We start from the raw sequence: 26,509 nt of genomic DNA on the forward strand, positions 1-26,509 counted from the left end.
TAAAAATTGAAAGAAAAAAAGAAAAAAAGGAAAGAATGGATCATCATGTTTCACTTGGTTATCTTGTCAAGTCTATATGATAGTGTTTGGTAGCATTTTTTTGTCAAATTGCATTATGCTATGCATTAATCTAAAGGAAAATTTTTTTCCAGTCTTGCCTGGCAGGAAGAGAAGCACATGAGTAACTACAGGCATGACTTTGAAGCCATTGCTGTATGATGTGATTTCATCGACCAAACACCAATGTAATTCTCAGTTTTCGAAAAGCAGGTGAAATTATTTGGAATCTTCAGAAAACAACCAAGGCAAAACTGGATTTCTTTGAATTCAATAATCAAACTTACATCAACTAGTGGTTGCAGAAAGAATAAATCAAGAAGATTCAATGACAAGAAAGGAACATGGTTTCATGCAATGGTCTAGGGAGAGGTTAGTGTTGCCGCATCAAAGAATTAGCCACGTGGAACCTTCTTGAAAAATATCCATTTTCCCTCATCGAGAATGTGCTCATAATCAATTATCCAAACTTGTGGGCATTGATGCAATCATACAGGAGTTTAACTTTAAGGTTGCTTTCCTACTGACCGTTTAACAGATATTCTTCTCGCAGCATCAATTCCACTCATCTTCACAAGAATCCCATTTCTTGGTAGACATTATTGAAGCATCTGCACTGTAGGCAGCTTTTGCTCCCTCTGCCGAAATTCTATCCAAGTAAACTGAATGAGACATGATCCTCGTAGCAGTCCTGGAAAAGTAAGAACACAATGATGATGGAACCACCAAAATGAGTGATGATAGAGCATTGGCCCAAAAAGGGAAAAGTTAAAATGGTAAACCTTTCAAGAAAGAAAACGTCGTCCTCTGCCCGGTAGTTAGAACTGTTCTAACAAATGTAATAGTTTCAGCCATACAATTTTCTTCCTCAAGCTGCACAAGTCTGCATTTCAGTGCAAACAATATTACATGAAAGTGTGAGATCATTTCTAAACAGCAGTGCATAATGCGGAAAGTTCATACTATACAAACATTTGTGGTACATCAGACCTATGTATATGTATGGAACTTAAAAGGACCAAAAAACAAGAAGATATTAGGAACCAGTTTGGTTTGAGGTTCAGTAATATCCTCTTTAATTGTGTTTCAAACCCTACAAGGATTACCACCTAGTTTTCAAATTCCTATCATAGATTCATATCACATCATGGATTCGTTACATGGCAAACCCTATCCAGCTTTTGCACAACACTTCAATCCACATTCCAGGCAACATTATTTTTTGATGGGAAAGAGTCCTAAAGGAGATTCTCTAAGATTATAGAGGATTTAGAGCTAAGAGACCTACCTCTGCAGGGAGGTTCTTACACTTGGTGGGGGGCCTTGAACAATCAGTCTAATTCTAGGCTCAATCGGTTTTTGGTTTTGGAGGATTGGGAAGGTTGCTTTACAAGGGTTGTTCAGTATGTCCTCCCTAAACCGGTTTCGGATCATTCTCCAATTTTGGTAGATGGGGGGGTGTGGTGTGAGGAGAGGCCCAATGCCTTTTAGATTCAAGAACATGTGGTTGAAGGAGGGCTTCAAGGTTAAGTTGCAGGCTTGGTGGGAGAGTCTCAATTTTAGTGGAACTACTAGTTTTGTTTTGGTTGCGAAGCTGAAAGCCTTGAAGCCATTATTGAGAGAATGGAACAAGAATGTCTTTGGCAATGTTGAAGTTAATAAGGATTTGGCTTTGAATTAGGTGGAATTTTGGGACAAAGTAGAGGTTGCTCAGCCACTTGTTGTTCATGAGTTGGAAGCTAGGAGAGGTGCAAAGGAAGGTTTTAAAAAGTGGGTTCTCCTAGAAGAAATTTCTTGGAGGCAAAAATCAAGGGAATTGTGGCTGAAAAAGGGGGATAGAAATATTAGATTTTTCCACAAGATGGCTAATGTGCGCAAGAGGAAGAGTTCAATGGCACAGGTTAAAATCAATGGTGTTTGGTTAACAAAGGAGAATGAGATCAAAGAAGGAGTGGTGAATGAGATTAAGTTTCTGTTGTCTGCTGTAGGAGGGTGGAGGCCCAGTATTAGTGGCCTATTTTTGGCGAGGTTGGAGGCTGTTGAAAGGGTGAGGCTGGAGGAGCCTTTTTCTGAAAAAGAGGTTTTCAAGGCTCTTAAGGGCTTTAGTGAGGATAAAGCGCTTGGGTCTGTGACCGAACTTCTCTATTGTACCAAAATACTTAGCATTTTTACGTAGCAACTTTGGTAAAAAAAAAAACTAGAGAAAGAGTCACTACGGCTTTTGTAGTATTCCGGGTATCGTCCTCAAGGACTGGCTATTGGAAATTGTCAATACTAGAATAAATGAATTGCTTTTGTTTAAATCCTAAAGTGAAAAACAATATGTGAATAATGTGAAACTAAGTAAAAGAAATTAAATTAATAAAAAAAAATGAATATTGATTTTAAATTCAATTGATTCAAGTTTGGGGTTTTCCACAATCCAACCTAGGGTATAGAAATTAGAGAAAATAAGGGTCTTTTAAGTAATATGATCTTAGGGTTTTGGGATCCTTGGCCGCTCGCGATCAAGTTGAGTTCTATAACTCAAAATTGCATCCGAAACCCAATTTTTCCTTTTTAAAACAGATTCCTAAAACCATCAAATGAATGAGATTGATTGCCAATTTAAGATTTGACTTTTTAACCCTTCCTACTCCTTATAGCTTTGTTTAGGGGCAAATAACGTTAGGGAAGACGCGGATAACTAATGATCAAGAATTACTAAGAATCACTAGTATCAAGTAATAACCTACCGTATCATTCCCTAAACGAACTCACAAGGATAGGATAAAAAAATGATAAATTGTCACCCAACCAATAATTAATCTCATTATTATAATAATTTAACCATTGTCCCTATAGGTTCCCTAGGTCTTAGGTTTTCATGCTTCAAGCCCCAAGTTGGCTCTTAGCCTCTCATGGGGGTGATGTCACATTCACAATCCATAATAGGGTAAAAATCCATAATTTGAATTAAAAGAAACTAAAAACAATATATTTAATAAAGAAGAAAAAGAAAATAAACCAAAGTTCTCGTCTTCTTCCACCTTCAATGTCAAACTCTCCGGAAAAAGATCCCAGATCCCTAAAACCTAGAATTGAGAGAGTTCATATAATACCATCATTTACCTAACATAAGACACACTCTCATTGGCCACTTATTACAAAATAATTTTCTAAAAATAAAAAATAATAAAATGGTGATTTCTAGTCGTGTGGGGTCCACTTAGGGCGGATGGAGTGCCCTAGATGCCATTCCCGAGGTAGAGGGGGCGAAACATCAAAGCGGCAGTGTGTGAATTCGAAATTGGTGTCATTTCGAAGTGGATTTCGAATTCATAAGTTGAATAGATGCAATTCCCAAGGTAGAGGAGGCAAAACATCAAAGTGGCAGTGGGTGAATTCGAAATTGGTGTCATTTCGAAGTGGATTTCCAATTCATAAGTTGAATTTCGAAATGACCCTCCAACTTGGTGCAGTTGTCTTCAAATGGCCATAATTTCTTCATTTCAGCTCCGATTTGCACACCGTTTGAAGCGTTGGACTCTTGACTTCCCGAGCTTCGAAACGATATATAGTATGTATACAATGGACTCCAGGAAGTGCTCTAAATTTGTCCTCAAAATCAGAATATATAATGTCATCAAATTTTTGAGTTCTAAATTTCCATGCAGCTGAATCTTGCTTCATGTCTCATTTCCCATGTTTTCTTGCCTTCTTTCTTACTCCATAATGGTCATTTCCCATCTTCTGAACGCATTATATCCTCATCTTGCCTTTCCTTACGGTCCATGAGTTTTGACTCACGTATTTCCTCATTTAGCCCTTTCTTGATCTTTCAAAATCTAAAGTGGTTCAACTTGCACCATTTTATTTCCTTGAACCTGAGATAAATCTCCAAAGTACAAATTAAACTCATGCCTAGGGCCTTAGCATTGATTTAGGTCAAGTTGGGTGATTTGAATGTCTTTTGGTGCATAAATCATATAGAATATGTGTCATTAGAGCACATATTTTGGCTCAAATCAGCCTGATAATTTTTCTATGAATTTCTGGCAATCCTCATGGGGGTTTGTGAAGGAGGAGGTCATGGGGTTTTTTAGGGAGTTTCATGATCATAATTGTTTTATTAGAAGTCTTAATGCAACTTTCCTAGCCTTGATCCCGAAAAAGGGATTTAAGGGATTTCAGGCCAATTAGTTTGGTGGGAGGGTTGTACAAGTGATTGGCCAAAGTGCTAGCCAATAGGTTAAAGCTGGTAGTGGGTAAGGTGGTCTCCAAGGCCCAAAATGCCTTTGTGGAGGGTAGACAAATTTTGGATGTTGCCCTTGTTGATAATGAAGTCATAGATTCGATTTTGAAGAGTAATGAGGGGACGGTGTTGTGCAAGCTTGATATAGAAAAGGTGTATGATCATGTGGACTGGTCCTTCTTGCTTTCAATTATGGGTATGATGGGTTTTGGGGAGAAATGGCTCCAGTGGATGCAATGGTGCATCTTTACAACGAGTTTTTCCGTTTTGGTTAACGAGACTTCCTTAGGATTCTTCCAAAGTTTTAAAGGTTTAAGACGGGGGGACCCACTCTCACCATACTTATTTGTGATTGCTATGGAGGCACTTAGCTATATTCTAAGGAAAGCCGTAAGTGGGGGTTTTTTGTCAGCCTGTAAGGTGAGGGGTGGAGGGGGTGAAGGGGCTCATGTGTCCCACTTATTGTTCGTCGATGATACTTTGGTTTTTTATGGGGCTTCTCAAGATCAGATGAAGTATTTAAGTTGGACTCTACTGTGGTTCGAAGCCATTTCAGGGTTGAGAATTAATTTGGATTAAAGCAAGTTAATCCCAATGGGATGTGTGGAAAATGTGGAGGCTTTGGCTACAAAACTTGGTTGTAAGGTCGGGAGTCTCCCCTCCTCTTATTTGGGATTGCCTTTGGGAGCTTCTTTTAAGTTTGTGGCTGCATGGGATGGGGTGGAGAAGAGGTTTCGAAAGAGACTAGCAATGTGGAAGATACAATACATCTCTAAAGAAGGGAGGCTCACTTTAATTCAGAGTACTTTGGTTAGCTTGCCCATTTATTTCGTGTCTGTGTTTACTTTGCTTAGGACAGTCAGATTGAGGTTGGAGAAAATTCAGAGAGATTTTTTTGTGGGAAGATGGGGCTCTTGAGCAGAAAACTTATCTTGTAAGATGGACGCTTGTTTGCTTAGACAAAAGAAAAGGGGGTTTGGGAGTGAAGTGTCTTTCTTCTCTTAATAAGGCGCTTTTGTGCAAATGGAGTTGGAGGTTTGCAAATGAGAGAGGAGCGTTGTGGAATCAAGTGATTAGAGGAAAGTATGGGGAGGAGCAAGGGGGTTGGTGCTCCAAGCAAGTGAAGGGAGGGTATGGCGTGGGGTTGTGGAAAGCAATTAGGAGAGAGTGGCACATTGTAAGCAATAGACTCTCCTTTGTGGTGGGCAATGGTTAGAGGGTCAGATTTTGGAAGGATAGATGGTGTGGAGATTCACCTTTTTGTGTTGCTTTTCCTACTTTGTTTGCTATATCTACGTCCAAGGACGTTTGGGTAAAAAATGTGTGGAGTTTCATTGAGGGAGAGGGGAGTTGGAGCCCGCCTTTCTCTAAACCCTTCAATGATTGGGAGATGGATGGGGCGAACAGTTTTTTATTGGGTCTCAATGGGAAGAGTGTTTAGCGGAATGTGGAAGATAGGGTGCTTTGGATAGAGACTAAATGTGGGAAGTTCTCTATTAAGTCTCTCTACAAAGCCCCAAAATCTGGCCCATCAACCTTTTTCCTATCGATTGTCATTTGGAATTCATGTGTGCAGCCCAAAGTGAGTTTTTTTGGGTGGGAAGCAACTTGGGGGAAGGCTCTTACTTTGGATCAGCTTCAGAAAAGAGGATGGCCTCTAGCAAATAAATGCTACCTTTTCCAAATGCATGAGGAATCGATAGATCACATCCTTCTCCACTGTGCCAAGACAAGGACTCTTTGGGCATTGTTTTTCACTCTCTTCGGGGTGCAGTGGGTGCTACCAGCCTCTGTTAAAATGATGTTGTTGGGTTGGAACAGATCTTTTGTGGGAAAAGAGAGAAAGGAAGTTTGGAGGGCAGACCCTTTACGTATTTTTTGGACTGTTGGGAAGGTTAAGGAACAAAATTGTGTTTGAAGAAGTTGTGTTGTCCATTCAAAGACTTTAAGAGTTCTTTTATTTATCTTCTTCGGTCGGAGACGAAATTGTTCATAAAAGATGGTCCTTCAACTTTAGTTGGTTTCATTGATTAGATTGGTTCTCATTGAGGGTGGTTTTTTTTTTTTTTGGACCCTCTGCTTTTAAAGGCTGTTTTTTGTCCCAGCCAGGGAGGGGGGTGCTCCTATGCTGTATCTTTTTGAGTCGCTATTTTTGCATTTCTTTTCAATACATTTTCTTCTCTTTTACGTACCAAAAAAAAGGAGTCGGAGACCTTGAATCCCAAACTTCATCACCTTAGTTTCAGACCTCGGTTTTGACTTTCCAGTTTGCTACCAGCAATTTATAACCAAAAGAATAAAATTAGAGGCACCATGTCAGTTGCAGATGGGCTTTAAAAGCCCTTCAGTCATGATGATCATCACGACCTGTCAATCTGAAACCTCTCAGAAAACAACTGTATTCACAGAGAAAAACACATGAAATGAGAGCAAAAATCAAACATCATATATAAATGAAAGCAGCGTTATATACATAGAAATGTGAACAGTGAAGAATGAATTTCAAAGAAGACCTTGCATCCAACACTTCGATTAAAACAAAGTTCATAAAATTGCTTCCCATTTTAGGCATTAGTTTTCTGGAAGAATGGGGTGGATACACAGCGTTATTCATATAATAAAATTGATCACTTCAATAACATGGCATCATCTCTTTATCACTGATGTGCAACTGAGATGATGACAAGTGTCAGGAACTCTATATATCAAGAGATGATACTTAAGCATTCAAAACAATGCATTTTAAAGCAGATAGGGAAAAGCAGGGATTTAGGAGAGAGAGACTACATCCTGTACACAGAATCATAACAAAGTGTATTTTTAATGGCCAAGAACATGGGGAAGGGAGAAACCATGAAACACATCATTTCACTGAACAGAGGGATGACTGATGAAGTTGTTTCATTGCAACAAGACACAAGCGATGAAATTTAAGAGGAGAATATGAATGACAGTATACTTGGTGTTGCACAGGCAGAAACTAAAAAGTCAAACAGCAAACTTTTGCTAGTTGAGAAAAGATAATAAGAAAGCCAAACTGCATTTTCTGGAAGAACAGAAGTAATATGGAGAAAGTTGAATGGTATTAGTATAAGTAAAAAGAGGCAGCTCAAACTGAAGAGATGAACAGGCAGTAACAAGAACCATTCAACAAAGAGTTTGAAGGTTGAACTTTCATAAAAATTAAAGTTCAACAAGGAATCAAGTTGGAAATTCTTAAAACTAGACATCTTTAAAGCAAATCAAATGCATAATTCGAAATGGTGGCAGCATTTTATTTTTTTATTTTTATTTTTCTGATAGGTAAATTTTTGGCCCCATTAGGACTTGAATTTGGAACCTCCCACAACTATCCCCAACCCTTTACCACTTGAACCAGGCCTCAAGGGCTGAAAATGCTGGCAGCATTGTTTTCCTTTGAGAGAAAACGGTACAGAACTTTTCAACTATCTACTCAGAATCCCATAAAGAGAATATTAAGATGAAGGTGCTGCGAGAACCATCATGAATAATTGAGTAATATATCAAAAACAGCTAAGGTGGGAGAACAGAATGGTTTAAAATTTGCTTTTACCTTTGGTAATGCAGAAATAGGCCATGTTTAACAGACTACTTCAGCAACTGGCAATAGAGAGTCATTCCTTGTCCTTTATGGTTCATTTAGAAGCCTGCCAATCTAGACCTTCATAAAAATTGCTATCAGAGCAGGTTGAACCTTCAATGGATAAATGCTCCTGATACTTGTAGAGATCTAGATACTCAGTCCTGCGGCCATCATCACAATCAAGCCAATCACATGTCAGAATCTAATTTTTAATGTAAAAGGTTTCTACATCATAATTTTCTAATGGTATACATCAGCAGATGTTGAAGAATGCTAGAGCAGATAGCTATCTTTGAATCACTGCAAGTCTTCATCGTCAAATTTCAAGTGCAAGTCTTCATCTCATTTAAGCTTGGTAAGCATCATTCAAGCAATGTTGATGTTAGAGCTTGAGGATTGAGTCCTCTCAAGAATAGTTAAACACCCAATGGCATTACCAAGGAACAGATATAAGTAAACTAGCATAAAACACATTCACAAATAACTAACAAGACATGGAGACAATAACTACTGCTGTTTCCACACGTCTAATAAAACAAAATGCTAACTGGTTTAAGTCTGAGAAGTTTTCAACATACACCATAGAGTTTTAAGTTTAACAATTTTTCAGAGATTTTAACATTAAGAAAGACAAATAAATGAAATAGCAGCTACACATGAGCAATTGGTAGAACAAGAAGCAGGTGTCCATGTCTCACAGGATTAGCCGCTCTCCCCTAGAAGCTCTAACCCCCTCTCCACCCAGAAAAACCAGCCCTGCACACCACCCAAGAAATCAATCAACATATGAAGACACAAATCTGACAACCTTTATTAATGATCTAATAGTAATTTTACACTGAAAAAGTTGCATGTGCATGTCATGTCCACATGTATGAATGGTTTCAAAAGACAAATTTCAATGGGACATGGTCCTCAAGTGCTCTCACATCTCTTCTAACACTACCATGTCTAAAGAAATGATGAGAATGGGAACCGCAAAAAATTCCAGTAGCATATATGTATATATGAAATTATGTATAACTATATATGCATATTTTGGGAGAGAGAGAGAGAGATCCCACTACCACTTTCAGTGCCTATATTGGTGCCTTCTCTTTCGTGATTTCAGGTCGACAACAATAATTGAAATGTTGTCATCACTGTACTCAGCAAGTGCACAGCAAAGGAGACTATCTGCAGCAGAGTGGGCTGGGGGTAGTGAACTATCATTAAGCAGAGCCTTCCTGCGCTCCTCCCTCAGTGAATTGCGAGCAACCTTTACCACCTGTTCATTGGACAGGACATCCCATAAGCCATCACTTGCCAAAATCAGACATTCATCCTCATCACTCCTTGTTGTGAAAGCAACTTCAGGCTCTGAAATAATCCATGGTTTCAGATAGTGGTCACCTGAAACTCATTAAAACCAGACATGCATATTAAATAAAAAGGAAAGCACAGATCATTCAATAAACAGGCTAAAATACCACTAACAATTGAACTTCAAGTAGTTTAAGAATTTGTGCTTTAAGATACCAGGTAAACTAAACTCTTAATACTAACTTACCTAGGACACTAATCGGTAATGAGTCAGTAAAATTAGAACGGAAGATTCACAAAAGTTAGCCTGGACATACCATTTACTGCACATCCCTCACACAAAACCTTGATAAAGCCCCAGTGTAAACTTTGCGTGATGATTATCAGTTCTTTGACACAGAAATAAGCAGAAGTTTGGATCTTATGAAGTGAACAACTCATATACAATGTTCTTGTCAAGAACTGTTAACATGAAACATGATGCATCACAACCTTCAACTACATTTATTTCTTAATCACCTGTGGTTTTGATTTTGATTTAGCTTGTATCTTGCCTTTACTTCTTTTCTGATGGACCCTTAACAACTTTCTGATATGCAGAATATCTTCTATTTTACAAGGTAAGACGGAAGCTATGGGCCCCCTATAATTTTTCTGTGGACGAGGTTGATGAGTCCAGACATCATCAACTAGTCTCATTTCTATTTTTGAAAGAAAACAAATGTTAGCACTACTGTTATAGTGAGACATTGCATCAAGAAACTAAGCATATTGAATGCTTAACAGTTTCTGAACATGAAAAATGTTATAGTGAAAAAAGGAAATCACGTGCTCATGTTTTAGAAAAGCGGATGTAAGAGTTATAGGGGAAAAATGAGACCTATTGCTCTTGTCATAGAAAGAACTCCTTCTACCCTTGGACCCTGCCAATATAGAATTTGGCCGCCTGCTTCCTCAATTCGGGCCAGTTCATCTTGTCGATCAAGCTGCAAACAAAACAATGTCAAAGAGGATCCATAGCAGCAGCTATATAGGTAAGATTAATGCAGCTAATATGCACAAATGTGCATTGCATAATGCTTTTGATTGTTCTTATCTATTAAAAGGATACTGATTAAATTAAATGCAAGACCTAAATGAGACAAATTGCAAGTTATAGTGTGCCAGCTTAGCAGCAACCAAATACATGACAAAAAGAACACCCAGATTGAGCAAAAAAGAAAGATCCATGAACACCTACAGCAGAGTGGCATTAGAGTTATATAGAAAGCTAAAACAATTCTAGTTCAGATAAACCATTTACGAGCTCAGGCCAACATGTTTTTATTATCCAAATTTGTAATCATTATGCAACCCTTTTTATAGACTGATTATCATCCTATTCTTATGAGGAACAGGCCTGTTGGAGGTTCTTTTTAGTAGGAAACAAAGGATTTATTAGAAAAGGAGGGGAAGCAACACCCATCCCAACTGTTTCATCAGGCCTTGTGCCCCTATGAAGATCATTAAGTACAAAACCCATACTGCTGCACCTATAAGCAAAACCTAGACAAGATCTAACTTCCAATCTCAAACTAATTATTATAGAAAAGTCTGCCCCTAAATATATGCAGAAAACCAGCTAAACAAAACTTCCACATATCTGAAAATTGATTGGATCTGATGGAGTTCAAATGGGTAAAAGTCAAATCTGAGTTGGTCTAAAATTGCACCACATCAACACAACTTGCTACTCCATTCACAAATTCTTAAAAAAAAAAATCTTCTAAAGTTTTGACCACTTTGAAATAAAACTTTCATGCTCCTAGCAGTTATTAAGAATGAGTTAGCTATGTGCAATGTACAAAAATATTAGGCCGTCTAAGTAAATCCAGGAAAAGTAGCAAGAAAGCATATTCCAATTAAAAAAAAAAGGGAATCAACAATCCTCCTAATTTGGAATCTGAGACAAAGATATGAAGTTCCCAACATGGCATGGATCCCACCAAGGTCAAGATCTCAAATATAGAATTGACATGAGCTAAAACTCTACTTGATCAAACTTCTTCATACTCCTTATTGTGAAACCCCCATTTTTCACTAATAATATTAGTGTCAGTATAGAGGATCAAATATGAACAATTGTGCAAAAAACACACCTGAATCTACATAAAGTGGTAACTGAACCCTAAAAGTATCATTCTATAGATTTCAAAATATCTCATCCATAATAATTATTATTCATCAATTACTCTCAATACCGAAAAGGCCAATTCTCACAAGAATTATACTAAAATATCACAATGAAATTCAAGAGAGCTCATTCTCACAAAATACATGCCAAAAAGTTTCCCTATTCTTTTAATCCCAAACTCCAAAGAACCAACAAATAACAAAGAGGCCTAGGCCACAAGAGTGAGGAATACAACATACAGTTGCAAATCAAGTTCTCATAAGGAATAGTGACTTCTATCTTCAAAAGAAAAACCTCAAATGAAGCTTTGCCTTAGAAATAACTTCATATAAGCAAATATGATAGATAAGATATTAGAATTCAAGACAAATTTAAAACCTCTGAACCAGAAGAGGAGGGGGAAGGGGATTATTGATTTCAACACAGCCATATTTTCCGTGTCCATATCCTTGTTGGCTTGTTCATTGTATTTCCATTTTTTGTGTAATTACTGACAAGAAGAAGCAAGGTGTAGTAAAACAATTCAACATTAGTTAAATGCTTATGTACTTTCGGTGTGAGTTCCTAAATCATAACCAAAACAACAACAATGAAACACACATTTCACGTTTCAGAAGAGACCTTGTGGTCAACAGTTAAGGGAATTGCTTGAGTCCCACGGCAAAGCACAGCCCTAGAATCTCCACAGTTGGCAGCAATGATCTGACAGGGTGACACAACCACCACCAAACTGGTTGATCCCACTGAGTATGGTGCTAATGCCTTGTCTTTTAAAGCATCATCTGCCCTCCCATAGGCCCTACGTAATGCAACCTCCCACCGTTTACTCCATTCATCACCACCTCCTCTTTCCCACTCTTCTGCGACCATTTCATGAAGCATCCTTGCACAATAGCAACTCACCTGTAGATGAAAACCAAACAGTGAGAACTGTCAGCACTAATTCAAAACATGTGGCATTTGCACTTATTGGCCATTACTAACTAACATATTTCTACTCTCAAATATGTACTACGAAATATTAAGAAATCAAATTAGTGAAAAAGGAAAATTACAGAAAGCTAAGTCAAGTTGAAATATCTGAATGCAAATGCACAAACAAAATAAGCAGGACCTAAACATATGGCAAATCAACATCAAAGGACGTCAGGGAAAGTAGAAAATCACACTATTACAGATTGGTATAAATTTCAATTGTAATCAGAAAGCAAACAGAAAGCTTTGGCTTCTGGTAAAGAGTAAAAGGAAAAAGGAAGAAAAAAGAAAGAATAAAAGAAAGCAAAACAAAAGGGAGACAACATCGATTTATTTCTCCACTCCATCTTTCCTATTCAATTCTGTAAGCAAAATCCTCCTCATCTTTCTTTTTTTTTCATGGATAATTGATCCAAAAAAATAGAAATAGTCGCTTCTAGCTACCTCCCACCCAGTTTTTTTTTTTTTTTTTTTTTTTTTTTTTTGCTGATACACGAGATATACTAAAATACACCCAACAAGGATAAGTGTGAGGAGGTGGTATCACACACCCCATGTTCATGGGACACATACAAAGAGCACTAATAGGAATAACGTTCTACATCTCGAAATTGAGGTTCTCTGTTTTAATGAATGTGTCTCTCAATGGCCTTTTCCAAAGCTCAAGGGGTTTGAGATAGCGGTGATCTTCTCTCCCCTTATTTGTTTGTGATAGTGACAGAGCTTGATTGTGGGATAGGGGATGAGGGTTTTGTTCCAAGATTCATGGTGGGAGGGTGAGAAGGAGGAGGTGTAGAGATTTCCTGTGTACTTTTTTGTTAATTATACATTTCTCTTTGGAAACTTCTCATGACATTTAATTTATCTCATGTACACTCTTCTTTGGTTTGAAGTGGTCTCAAGTTCAAATATCAACTTGGAGAAGAGTAAAAGTGAGTTAATCTTTGCAGGAGAGGTCCAACACATTAAGCAGTTAAGTCTTGTTGTAGGGCTCTGGTGTTAGAAAATTGCCATCCATCTATTTTAGGTCCCCCCCTTGGTGTTACTTTCAAATCTTTTCCAATTTGAGAAAAATCTTTTGTGAAACCTCTCTCCCACTACATCGCAAACTGAAAAAGAATACAAAAAGATTATATTCTTTAAAACATTGGTACATTTCTAAACGTGGCAGATTAAACCTTCTAAGGATTATCAAGCTTGCGAAGAAATTTCATTATAGGACCAGCTCAATAGTGGGTAATGGAAAGAGAGGTTTCAACACGACTTATGATGTCATGATTCTATTTTAAGAGCCTTGTATCCCTCCTTGTTTTATATTGTTGCTTCTAACATGCTTTGATAGTTTTGATGCTTGGGAGGAGGTAGGTGGTGCAGGCACTTACACCCTTCTTTCTTAAGGAATTTTTTTTCTTTTTTTGATTGGAAATTCTTTCTTAAGGAATTTTCATGATTGAGAATTAGATAACATGGATTTTTACTAAAGTAAATTCAGCAAACAGTGGTATAGATAGGGATTGCAAGGACAAATTGTCATGGAGGCTTACTAGGGGAAGTTCTTTGTAGGTCTTTTTATGGGTCAATGGAGTTCGTTCCTGTGTGAGGTGGCACAAGAGTTTTGTGAGGAAGAAACAAAACAAAATGTAAGATGGCCTCATTCTATTTGTTGTAAACCATTTGATTCAATTTCTAACTAATTCTCTTGTTCATCCCTTTTTCTTTTGTCCAAAATTTGCTTCGGATGTCGGTTTTAGTTATTTGTGATCTCACTAGTGTGGTTTCGTTTTGGTTATTTTTCTTCTTGCCCTTTAGTCCCCCCCCCCCCCCCCCCCCCCCCCCCATTTGACTAATGCAATAAAATAGTTATTTGCCTATTAAAAAAGGAACAAAGGTCCTAACCTAGGCTAACCTCACCCTAAACAATCAAGAAACTCTAAGAACAAAGGATTGGTCACCATACACAATTCATGGACCGATCAAACAGAACTTTGAGAAAAGAATCTTTCAAAGCATATTGCAATTGGGGCATTCAGTTGATTATTGTTTCCAGATCTTTCTTTTATGGGCACTCTTTGGGGCACATTATCTCCATAACACACATGCCATATCCAACCTGAAAACTAACACTACTCTATTGCCTCTGATTTCATTTAGCATCACCCAATCACTTGAATAAATTCTATTATCTAAAATCAATTCCTATCAAACACAATCTGGCCATGGATACTCTTTATAGGAGCATTATCTCCTTCAAATCACATGCTACATCAGTCCCGTAAAACTAATAAAGCTTTTTTGCATCTAAATCAACCGCACTCTCTTATCTAAATTAACATCTCTCTCTCTCTCTCTCTCTCTCTCTCTGGCACATTATCTCCTTACATTCACATGCCACATCAGTCCTCTAAATATTAAAACTTCCCTATTGCATCTAATTTAATTTAGCATCATCCGATCATCAAAATCCCTTCTATGTCTAAAATCAATTCATAACAAAGAAAGTTTAACCAAATTCTCTCCTTTTAGGGTGCATTATCTCCCTAAATTTACATGCCATATCAATCTCATAAGATTAACACCTTTTTTTGGTATCTAATTTAATTTAGCATGTCCAATAAACAAAAAACAATTCCTAAAAAGGAAAATTCATACTTCAGTCTTCAGCTAAAAGTATAGAACTCCAACTTTAAGTGTCCTTATAAAATATTAGAAATCAGTAATTGACAGTCTGATGGATCCATCCTAAAATATATAACAATGCTCACTTTTTTACTTATCCTAACTGGAAGGGTTTTGTTTAATTCGCCATCTAGAGCAGGTCCAATATGAAAGCGATCTTGGTAGGATCTTAGCAACTGATTAAGATCAGTCAAGAAAATAAAAAATAATTTTTATTCCTCTCTCTGTACATTTTTAAACTCACCAGTCACCTAAAAAAGAACATCTAAGGAAACCCTAAAATCTCACAAGACCATTGGCATTGTCCTTTCCCTAGCAGATACTTTCATTATAACATTTTTTTTCAAGCCATTGGAGCATTATATATGAAAACTCACAAAATGATGACAATATATAAGTCAATGGCAAAACCTTGTTATGACAATCTAAACAATTATTATAGAGTTCAACAAATCACTTAAGACTCAACCAAGATAACTCAATCCACCCTAACAATGAGTTGAATTAAATCAACTGATTAAAAAATCCAGATCTTAGTATATTAGTTACAAGTTCGCTCAGCCTTGTAAACCCAACATGAAATGCCAAATTAAGCCAATCTTAGTACATAAAATTCCTAACTCCCTATATTTAAGCTCTACTAATACCCAAGTGGTTCTCTTTAATTAATGGATCCTAGAAGTTATTATTTTAACTTAATAATTCCGAAAAAAATGTTATGTTGTAGGGTCCCATTCATTGTTTTTATTTTGTTTTATTTATTTTACTACGATCCCATCCTAGGCTTAGCCTATAACAGCCTACAACATGGTAACACATTTGTTAGATAGACAAAATAGAGAAATATTAATAGGCACTTAACAGAAAGAAAGATAGAGAGAGAGGTGTAGGATTGGGGGTTGGAGGGGCATAAATTTGGGGTGAACACGACAAAAGGCCCAAAAAAAGCCTTAAAAACGACGCATTCCTCCTAAAGAAATCAAGAAACATCATAAAGAAATGTCAACCATTCACAGAAAATATCAAGATAAATCAAATAAAACATTGAAGTAAGACACCTTTAAGAACTAATTCAAGCACTTATGGTCTTCGAAAACTTCTTCTTGTTTTTTTTTTTTTTTTTTCAATAGGCAATCAAATTTATAGATATGGAAAAAATTACCTATCGAAACAAGGAAAAAAGAAATGGGCATCAAACAACAAAGCTAAAAAAAAAAAAAAGAGAACAGTACATCAACTCTCTTGCTTGGCATGATCCAACCAATCTACAAAATCAATCAAAGACATTAAGACTTATTTTATCTTTAACCTAACTCATACTAAAAGGTTGCTTATGAATGATCATTTCAGCTTTTGATCAAACTGCTCCTCATTTTTAAATGCTCTGTGATTTCTTTCCTTTCAAATCATCCAAATATGCATAGAGGAATGACTATCCATACCTTCTTAAGTTTTCTTTCACAAACGAACCATGCCAACTTAAAAGAGTCTCTCACCATGAAAGGGAACACCCAAACTATGCCAAATAAGAAGAATAATAACTGCCATAAAACCCTTCGTTTGGCACAATGAAGGATTCTTCTTCATCTTTACAAAGACAACATCTATTTGCTAGCAACTGCCCCCTCTCTTTTGAAGTTAATCTAACATTGACACCTTTCCTTAACTGGCTTCCCAAGAAAAAATACTAGCTTTAGACAGGTTCCAAGAATTCCAAATCATGCCCTTTAGGAGAGAAATTGATCTCCAAAATAGAATAAGGGGATTTAACAAAAAAACTCAATTCTTCGTATCCATCCTAACCACCCTATCATTGTCTTTCCTTTTCATTGGTTTATCTTGCAATCTTAAGAAAAAGCTCAACAATACCCAACTCCAAATCATTTAAGTGTTAAAAAAAACAGCAATTCCAATGACCCCACTATATTTGTCTCATTTAATAAATCCATCACCCAAGCGTCTTTGGATGAGGCTAAAGCATATATTAGAGGGAAAGGACAAACACAAGGACTCATCCTCACACTATTTATCCTTCTAAAAGTTTGTTTTTCTCCTATTATTCACTTTAAAAATATGTCTCATCCTTTCCTAATTGCTTTCGATAACTCAACCTTATAGTCATCTTTCACATCTCAAGAATGACAACCCTCTTCTTTCCTCCCAAACTTCCCCTCTATAACCTGCTTCCAAAAAACTTCCTCTTCAAAAGCAAATCTCTAACTCCACTTTCCAAGGAGAACCTAATTAAGTGATAAAAGACATTTAATGCCTAGTCTCCCCTTCCTCTCATCCATGCAAACAATCATCCATTTCAATTAATTTGACTTTTGCTTCAATGCCTCACCTCCCCATAGGAAATCTCTATGAAACTTCTTAAGTCTCAATCGGACCTTCCTAAGAACTAAAACAAGGACATATAGTAGATAGGCAAACTAAATAAGATGCTTTGAATCAACATGAATCTCTCCCTCTTTCAAAATATATTGTTTTTTCCATATCAACAGTCTTCTATGAAACCTCTCTTTTGCCCCATCCCATACCCATATTGATTTGAAAGGAGCACCCAAGGGTAGACCCAAGTAAATAGAAGGAAGCTCTCTTATCCTGCAACCCAACCCCAACTCATCCACATTAGTGACCCCTTTCCCCAAATTTAGATCAATCCGTTTTTTTTCTAAGCTCATTTACACCTTCGAGATGGTTTCAAACCACATGAGCAACCAAATTAAATGAACCATTTAATCTTAAGAATCCTCACAAGAAAACAAAGTATCATCTACAAAGAAAAAAAAAAAAACAAGTGGGATATCTCTACTTTCTTGCCACCCCTTTCCACCCTGAAGCCCAACAAATAACCAACCTCCTTAGCACTCTCCAAAAGACAACTCAACACCTCCATCGCCAACACAAATAAATAAGATGAGAGATGGTCCCCTTGTCTCAAACCTCTAGAACTTTGAAAAGAAACCCAAAATAGATACCATTTACAAGCACAAGGAACTTTATTGTGGATATGCACTATTTAATCCATCTAATTAATTTCTAATTGAGATCATCTTTTCAAGAATTGTAAGTAAGAAGCCCTAGTTAACATCATTGCAACTGCTCCTCATTAGCTATAAGTGATGCATCCAGAATTTAACTACACTCTACAAAAGCATGTATCAAAGCAAATATACATGAGTCCTTGTCCACACCTTTGATTGCCTATTCTGCAAAAAATTAACATGCCAAATAAACAAGTCTTTCACTGACTACAATAGTACCCAAGAAATCCAAAAAAAGGTATAGGATAAGAGATAGCCATATCATGGATCTTTTTCCCAATAGATGAGAATGTGGTTGGTTGATTCTTTCTCACACTTACATAAGTGACATCTATTAATAAATGATTGACTTTTCCTCATAACAAGGCAACACATGTACTGCATAAAATGACTATTGAAGGATATAACTACCTAATTAGGGTGAAAGAGCAAGGATGCAACCAAGCAACACAACCACCCGCGAACACAATTTCATGACCATGCAACTTTATTTTCTTTTCTTTGGTCCAACCAACACAAGAAAATTCATATTCAAGCCTTCATGTTAAAATTTTGGATCCACGTTGGGCCCAAAAATAACAATTTTCTCATTGATTATTTATTAGCATCCTAACATTGTTTTACATAAACGTCCAAGGAACCTTAAAAATTAGGAAATTTCTACCTACAAATTTAAGAAAAAACCTAGAGACGTAGAATAGGTCTTGGCACATTTTTCTCACCCTAAGATATTAGTTGATTTGTGCTGCTTAAAGTCTCGTTTTTATCCATCCACAGTAATTAGTGTTATTTCTTTAGGAATTAATTTTTTTAAAAACAATGAATTGATGATTTAATTGTCTCATTTCAAATAACCATCAAAACTTTTTTTGATAGGCTACATAATACTCATTAAAACGTTTTATTGGCATACTTGAGAAAATAATAATAACTTAGAAGCAAAGAAAATTGTAACAAATTGTATACCCCCAAAAACAAGTATTTACTAACTTGGTTGCACGTTTACTTCCTTAAAACATATGTGTTAAGACTAAACTACTTGAGGATTGAATTTTTTTTTTTTTTTTTTTTAGTGGATAAATTTTGTCTCCATTGGGACTTAAACTTCGAACCTCTTGCAAACCCTCCCAACCCTTTACCACTTAAGTTGCCTCAAGGACCAAGGTTTGCATAATAATTCTACAATTATCATTGAGGCCTACAATAGCAACAAAATATTGCAGCTCACATGACAAATGTTACATATGCTCACCTTACATGCATTTCCATAAACAATTTATGCATGGCTTCAATGCTAATGATTTAAAGTTCCTCTTGAAGAACACAAAGTTCCACTTCATTGATTGTTTCTCGGTGTAAATGTGAATCCAATCATTAATAATCGCTAATCCTACTTGAGTAAGCATCCTGACCTTGCAACTCAAAATTCTCTTTAAGATGACAAGTTGTATAACCAAGCTTCAAATGGATTAAAACAATGAGATGATAAATGGTCCTTTGGAGTCGAACACACCGAACATTACCGAATCTACTATTAATTGTTGTGTAGAACTTTGTCTTGGGTAATTTCACTTTTTGGGGAACTACCAACAAGTGTATTCATGTGCAAGTGTATTCACGTGATCTCTAATGCAATAATATTAACAAGGGAAGCATTGTTCATTTGATGAAATTGCAATTCTTCCACAATCTCAATTTCCCTTTCAAAGAACATAAAGTTCCGCTAGATTAATAGCTTCTTAACATATGTATAGAGTGAACCATTCATTACCCTCCACCATCTTAACTAAGCCTCTTAGACTTGGTAACTTTTGTTTTTGAATAGGCAAATGATAATCCTACTAGCTTAATATTCTTTTTAGAATGATAGCATGCATGCAACAAACTTCAAAGTGATTACAAGAATATGTTGTCGAAAGTGGCACTCTAGCAATTGGAAATGTCATACACTTCAAACCATGGTGCACAATTGCTGAAGTGTGGAAACCCGCTAGGGTAGCCCAATTGGTCAAGGTGAGCATTGGGAAGTGTGGTCCCAATAGGTGGCACATGGTCTTAGGTTTGAATCCTACCACTAATGATATCTTGAATTTACCCGGTACTAGTTGTTGATGGGCAGTCAGCATCCCGAGGTTTGGGTCCCCATGAAGAGTCCTAAGGGCTTGGCCATGAAAGGTTCCTTGGTTATTTAAAAAAATAAAAATTGTTGAATTGTCGAACGAGACATGGGTAGATATCGAGATTGACTAGAATGACAGTAACGATTGTGAACAATAAATATGTAGGTAAATGAGTTAAAGTGATGGAAATAATTTTGGAAATTTAAGAAATATTGACCAAGCTGATACCAAATCAAGGCCTCACATAACCAATGGTACCAGAACAGTGTAATGTCCAAAGCGGTCAGATTGAAAACAAGGAGCGGATAGGAATTCTTAACTATTTTGTCTTGATCCATTAATAAGTTCCAGATGGCTAAAGGGTGACAATGGTAATTTGGCTGGATATACAAAAGCATCCTTAAGGAAATACGTAGTTCCATTTGATTCTCTTGTACCTTCCAATACAATGAATATTTGAGAAAACTTTGACAAAGAAGAGGCTGTCGTTTGAAATGTAAAAGAATTTTGAAGTTCAAAAACCTCTTTCTGTAAGCTCTTGTGCAAAAGCAAGTTAAGCTGCCTTGCTGGAAAAAAGCTTCTAAGTTCCAAATCTCTACTTTAAAATGATTTAGCTTGTTACCAAACACTATAAAGATTTCAGAGCCAAAAACACAGCCAGGAAGTTCTTTCAAATCGTTGAGCCAAACAGGGTCGCAATTTAGATACATAAAGAATTACAAACTAATATATGAATATTAATTGTAAATTAACAAATGAATATTACCATTAAACAAAGGCAATAGCAAAGCGCTACTAAACAATCAATGAAATAGAGAAAACGAAAAAAAAAATAAATAAATATACCAGAAAAATAAACAATCAGAGGATTCTGAAAAAGCATAATTTAAGAACATTCAACATAGGCTAATTTACTTCATTTTCCAAAAAACAAAAACACTATTTTCTAGTAATCTATATGAATCAAAAAGCAGAAAACTATTGAGAAACATTTTCTTCATTGATGTTTCGCGGATGGTTACGAGAATGAAATACCTTGTCTCTGCCTCCTTCTCTCTCGAGTGTAAGTCGCTTACTGTTTCACCTTTACTGAACAAACAAAAAACTGAAAACAAAGGCATTTTCCCTTTTTCTCTCTGCTTTTCCCCAATTTTCCCTCGACCCAAACGGATGGTTAGGGTTTCGTCGATCAGACCAGGTGAGGGGTGAAAGGGGAAAACCGATGTTAAAAATGAGAGAGTCATACCTTCCGGAAGAGAGTGACGAAAACCGATCAAAAAAGAAAGATTCAAATTAAAATGTTAACCAATTTATAAAATATTATGGTGACAACCATATTATGTTTATATCATTTTACTTTAGGCAGAGGGCTTCATGATGTGGCACTTTTGACGCTGAGTGTGCCACCACGTCACACTCCGAAAAATCGCACCACGTGTGAGCCTACACTCCTGACCATAGGCACGTGCGCTATTCCCAAAGAAGATGATGCGAACCTGACTTGCATTGCCTGGAGACTCTGGACCCACACGTGTGGCCTTATTTGAGGATTAAAATAAATTAAAAAGGGAAAATATTATAATTAGTTAATTACTGCTGCCAGATATATTTTTACTGTTTCCGATGCAAAAGCAACCAATCTGAGACAACGAGGAAGTATCTAGAAGAGGGTCCACTTTGTGGGTCCGAACAAGACTCAACAAGTCAAAAGCCTTTCCCACCTGGGACAAAAGCAGTTGGTGCATTTTGTCTCATTGGAAGCCACGTGGTCAGAGAGGGGTCTTCCCTCTTGAGTAATGTCTGACACCTAGGTAACTGACACGACTACCATGCGCCACGTTTCAAGGTGTATTCACCGACGAGTGACGAGTGACAATCACGCGCCAGCATTTTTTATATTTTATTTTAGCAGGAACATATTTGAGTCAGCCGCCGTAGATTTGTTCTCTCATAGCGGGAAGTGATATAATTTTTTTTTTCTGTTAAAAAAAATTGATACAGAAATTGAAGAAAAATTTTGTTTGAAGTCAGAAAACGAAAGCCAGCTTACAATTTATTTTTATTTTTTCGTTTTTATTTTTTATTTTTGAAAAGTGTTTTCACTGAAAGGGATAAATCACAGAAATGGTACTAGCACCGCTTTTGAAACAGCCGTGCTGAGATGCAAGTACTATCACTACTATGAACAAAAAATCATCATCATTAAAACCGAGACAGTACACAATCAGAAGCCGAAGGAGGAAAAAAAAAAAGCGGCAGCCAGAAATGGAATTGACAAAATAATTACCTGAGGGCCTCCATGGCCATCGTAGAGGCCAAAGAAGTGCACTGGCGAGTCCTCAGCGGCGTAAGTGCACTCCGGCGCGGTGCATCCACCGACCTGCTTGCAAGACAGTGACATAAACCCAGGGACAATGGCTAAACTATCCTCCATTCCCGACCGTTTTCCCACGTCCGAGCTTCGTCCCCAAGACACCTTTTTGTTATCTTTCCCCACACAGGTTGGTACTCCGGAACCACCGGCGGCGAGGGAGGAATTGGAGCACACTGGGATGGGAGCTTCGCCATTTCTGGAGTTGGAATTCCCATTCTGGCTAAATGAACTTGCTGGCCTTTTGCCGGATACGTTGGGCGGACGGATGGAATCACAGGGAGCGCGGAGGTTGAGGATGTGGTGAGCTTCAAAGGGGTGTGCCATTGCAATTGGAGATGGAGAGCGCAAGAGACAAAGAAGAGAAGAGGTATTGAAGATTTGAGAAACGGCGGAGATAAAAGAGTGGAGAGAGGAGTCTATGAGCTAGGGTTTGTGCCAACGCGTGGAAAGTTCCGAGCAAGCAAATGCCCTTAGTGGCAAACCCCTTCTACGTGCATGGCCATGTGTTACTCCTACGTTAAAACCCCCCAAAACGGCACCGTATCACTCCACCCCCCAACTCTTACACCGGTTGCCAACGTGGCATCTCCCCGTTCGTCCTCCACCATACTCCCCATGCACCCCACCCGCACACGATCACTGCCACATCACAACCTTCTACACCTCAACTCAGCCCCTCCCCTTCAACAGACGCCTGCCACCTATAGAGCTCGGGTGGTGGTACACCACCCTTGCATCACCTTACGTGGCACACTGGAGTAAAAGGACCCCACTAATGAAGGGCTAGGATCGGGTTTTTGCTGTACAGTTGTGATCTTCATTTGAACCCAAAAAAAAAAAACCTACATATCATTTATGTATCAATTCCAAATCAATCGGTGAATGCAAAAATACCAAAACAAGTAAGTATATGCAGTCCCTGGTGGCAAGAAATGGTACATTAATTTTAGAAAATATTTTTTTTTAACGTTAATTAATGCCCATAAAATTAATGTGGCTTTTAGTGGGTAACTCCGAAATGGAATTTGAATGTTGTTTTGAGGGTGTTTGTATATCTCAGCGTGGGGCTCGAAATGACGTCGTTCAATTTTAGTCACTCCCCATTTTAGCCCCAACAAACTTTTGTCGTTTCCTTTTTATCTCGGTTGTCGTCGTTTCTGCACCGACTGAACCGGCGTTGTTTTGAGACGTTTCCGTCTGCCCGCCACAGTTTTTTCTCTGGTTTCTCCTTCGCTTTTGCACATCCATATGAAACGGCGTCGTGTCGGGATTCACTTTACTCCATTTCTGTCAATTCTTCTCCGATCAGGAAAATGACGGCGTGTTGAAGCCGCTTTTCTAAACGCAGGGAAACGAAGACGTTGATGTCCTTCAGTTCCGATAAAACGATGTCGTATCGGTGCTTCCTCTCTACGTTGCTTTAATGTGTGCTGGGAAACTGGGACGTCGAGGTTTTGAAACATTGTTTCTTCTTGAATTCAAACGACGTCGTTTCAGTGCTCTACAGTGAATGTACTTTATACAACTGAAACAACTACTAGAGGTGGTAAATCGTGTCAGCCGTCGTGCCAAAGTTTTTCCTTCTATTTTTTCTTAGTTTCTTCTCTAGGTAGGTTTAATTTTGAAGCAATGTGGGCTCTGGGTCATCTTCTTCATTTGCATTTTTGGGTGGGTTCCGAATCTGGAGTCGTCATCATTTGTTTTCTTCAGCTGAGAAGGCGACGACTTTGACCTAATTTGTTTTTCACCCTCTCATTAATTTTCATAGTTGCCAAACAGATGGGTACCTTTTGTTTCTGTTCCCCATTTTTCCTTGCTTTCCATCCTCCACTTTCTTGGTTGTTTGTCCATTAATTTGCAGGGTCATACATCAATGGCACAAACACTTTCTTGGATTGCCCTTTAACCATCTCATTTTAAAACCATTGGATGATGTTTATTTCTCAAATGAAAATTAATTGGTGTGTAATAATGATCGGACAAACCCTTTATCATTATTTGAGTAATCTTACTCAAATTTCGAGTTTATGGTCGGTATTTGTACATTCTAAGTGTGTTATCTTACATCAAATACGGGAAAAAGTTTCTAAAATAATATATATGAGCTTTAAATTTATTTTCTATAATTTTTCAAATTAACATTAACTTTCTTGTTTAAACTTTAAATTATGAGAGTCTTTACCATTTTTTTTCTTCCTTATTAAAAATAAATTTTATCTTCACCTTATTTCCTTTATTTTCAACTCCTTTATATTTTCTTATTTTTATTATACCCTTTCTTTTTATTCATTTTATTTCTACTTTAGTTATTAAAATTAATTTTTATATTAAGGGATTGTTTGATAAAACTTAATATTTATTACCTAATGACCTAAATTGAATTTAAATTAAATTATATTTAAGTTTTGACTTAAAATTTATTACTTAATTCTTATATAAGCATTAAGATCGATTGATAAAAGTAACTTAAAACCTATTCTAAATCATCAAAGTAACATAGTTATTTTCATAAATTATAATTAAGGCAAAAGAGTTCAAGTAATAGTGAAGGTCATGAAGTAACAAAGGAAATTATAAAAATGTAACGATAAAAAATTGAGGTAAAAAGGTAAAATGAAAATGTGAATTTAAAAATAAGTTAATTATTTTTATTTATTATTTAAAGTTATTTTTTACTTTACATTATACGATTAAGTTATTTTTAACTTTACGTCATAACTTTAAGTTATTTTACCAAATATACTTAATTTATTCAATGATTTAAATTAAATTATTAAGTCATTTTAAGCTATTAAGTTGATTTATCCAACACCCACTAAATTTATTATTGAAATCAATCCTAAACATACAAAATATTATTACTTTATGGATTGAAATTAAGTTTTATAATAATCCAATAAATTTATTATAAAAAAATCAATAATAAACATTCAAAATATATATATTTTTTAAAGTAGCCATAAAAAGTTAATAATTTTCATTATACACTAATTTTAATGCTAAGACCTTAAGCCAAAAGTAAATCTTCCTTATACATTATCGACATGCCCTCTTGTTCAAAATTTCCAATAATTTCACTTTTTAATTTATTTCTAACATATATATTTAGTCTAATAAATAAAATATAATATTTATACAAATCAAATATATTTAACATCATATATAGTGTAAATTTACATTTTTTTTGTATTTATAATACTAATGTTTTTTTTATGTAATAATGATTTTTTTTTTTTTGTTTCTTTCCATGTTTTCAACATTTCAAAAAAATAAAAAAAATAAAAAAATAAAATAAATTTTAAAAATTTTAAATTGTGAACATGCTTTGAAAGAGGGTTTATGTTTCTTTAAAATGAAAATAAAGGTCTATGATGTCTTATTGTCCACAATTAGCATAAAGTCAGACATGGTTAACTTGGTGCCAAACATATGACCAAGTTTTGTATACTCCATTCCACTGTATTGTTTATTAGCTAAATCCATGGTATATTTTCCGTCCTTCCTCATGCTAGTGAAAAAGGACAAATATACACTTGAATCTCATTTACCTTTATAACTCATCCTTCTCTCCAGGGGTCTTTTCCTTTATTGTTTTAATAAATAAAAAAAGATTTCTAATCGTGTTCTTGGGGATACAGGAGAACGAACACGGACAAACCCATGTTCGTGAGAACACAGGAATATGACCGAACATACTCACACATTTCATCCAGCTGTACGAGTTTGATAGATACCAATTCCGTACCTTATCATTTTCCTCTACCATGTGATGTTTCTTTCCAAGTGACTCACATCACACATCCGCATCGTCTCACCAATTCAGAGTTGATTGGCACACACTACACAGCTAACGCATGTTATAGCTAAATTAATCCAATGATTTGAACCTCTACCTGCTGTTTACATGTAGAAAGAATACATATTTCCAACAAAATTAACCTAACCTG

At 36.5% G+C, this 26,509-nt stretch overlaps 1 protein-coding gene across 2 annotated transcripts; it reads right to left on the reverse strand.

Moving 5' to 3' along the window:
• Nucleotides 1-292: 292 nt before the first annotated feature.
• LOC100261766 (probable protein phosphatase 2C 6) lies at nucleotides 293-23,048 on the reverse strand. 2 transcript variants are annotated; one of them, XR_009466535.1, is made up of 8 exons: nucleotides 22,476-23,022; nucleotides 11,992-12,273; nucleotides 10,078-10,183; nucleotides 8,963-9,287; nucleotides 8,594-8,651; nucleotides 7,866-8,056; nucleotides 840-940; nucleotides 293-748 (listed from the first exon to the last, which is right to left on the reverse strand). XR_009466535.1 is itself a non-coding variant. In XM_002278107.5 (5 exons), exons 1-4 carry the CDS (start codon nucleotides 22,884-22,886, stop codon nucleotides 8,968-8,970), a joined length of 1,119 nt encoding a protein of 372 aa, XP_002278143.1. In that variant the 5' UTR covers nucleotides 22,887-23,048; the 3' UTR covers nucleotides 8,395-8,651; nucleotides 8,963-8,967. The 2 variants fall into 2 exon arrangements, 1 of the variants encoding a protein (XP_002278143.1); XM_002278107.5 differs by lacking the exons at nucleotides 293-748; nucleotides 840-940; nucleotides 7,866-8,056 and having other exon boundaries at nucleotides 8,395-8,651; nucleotides 22,476-23,048.
• Between the last annotated feature and the right edge of the window lie 3,461 nt (nucleotides 23,049-26,509).

This window comes from Vitis vinifera, chromosome 9 (assembly GCF_030704535.1).
Source record: "Vitis vinifera cultivar Pinot Noir 40024 chromosome 9, ASM3070453v1".
In the NCBI taxonomy this organism is placed as follows: Eukaryota; Viridiplantae; Streptophyta; class Magnoliopsida; order Vitales; family Vitaceae; genus Vitis; species Vitis vinifera.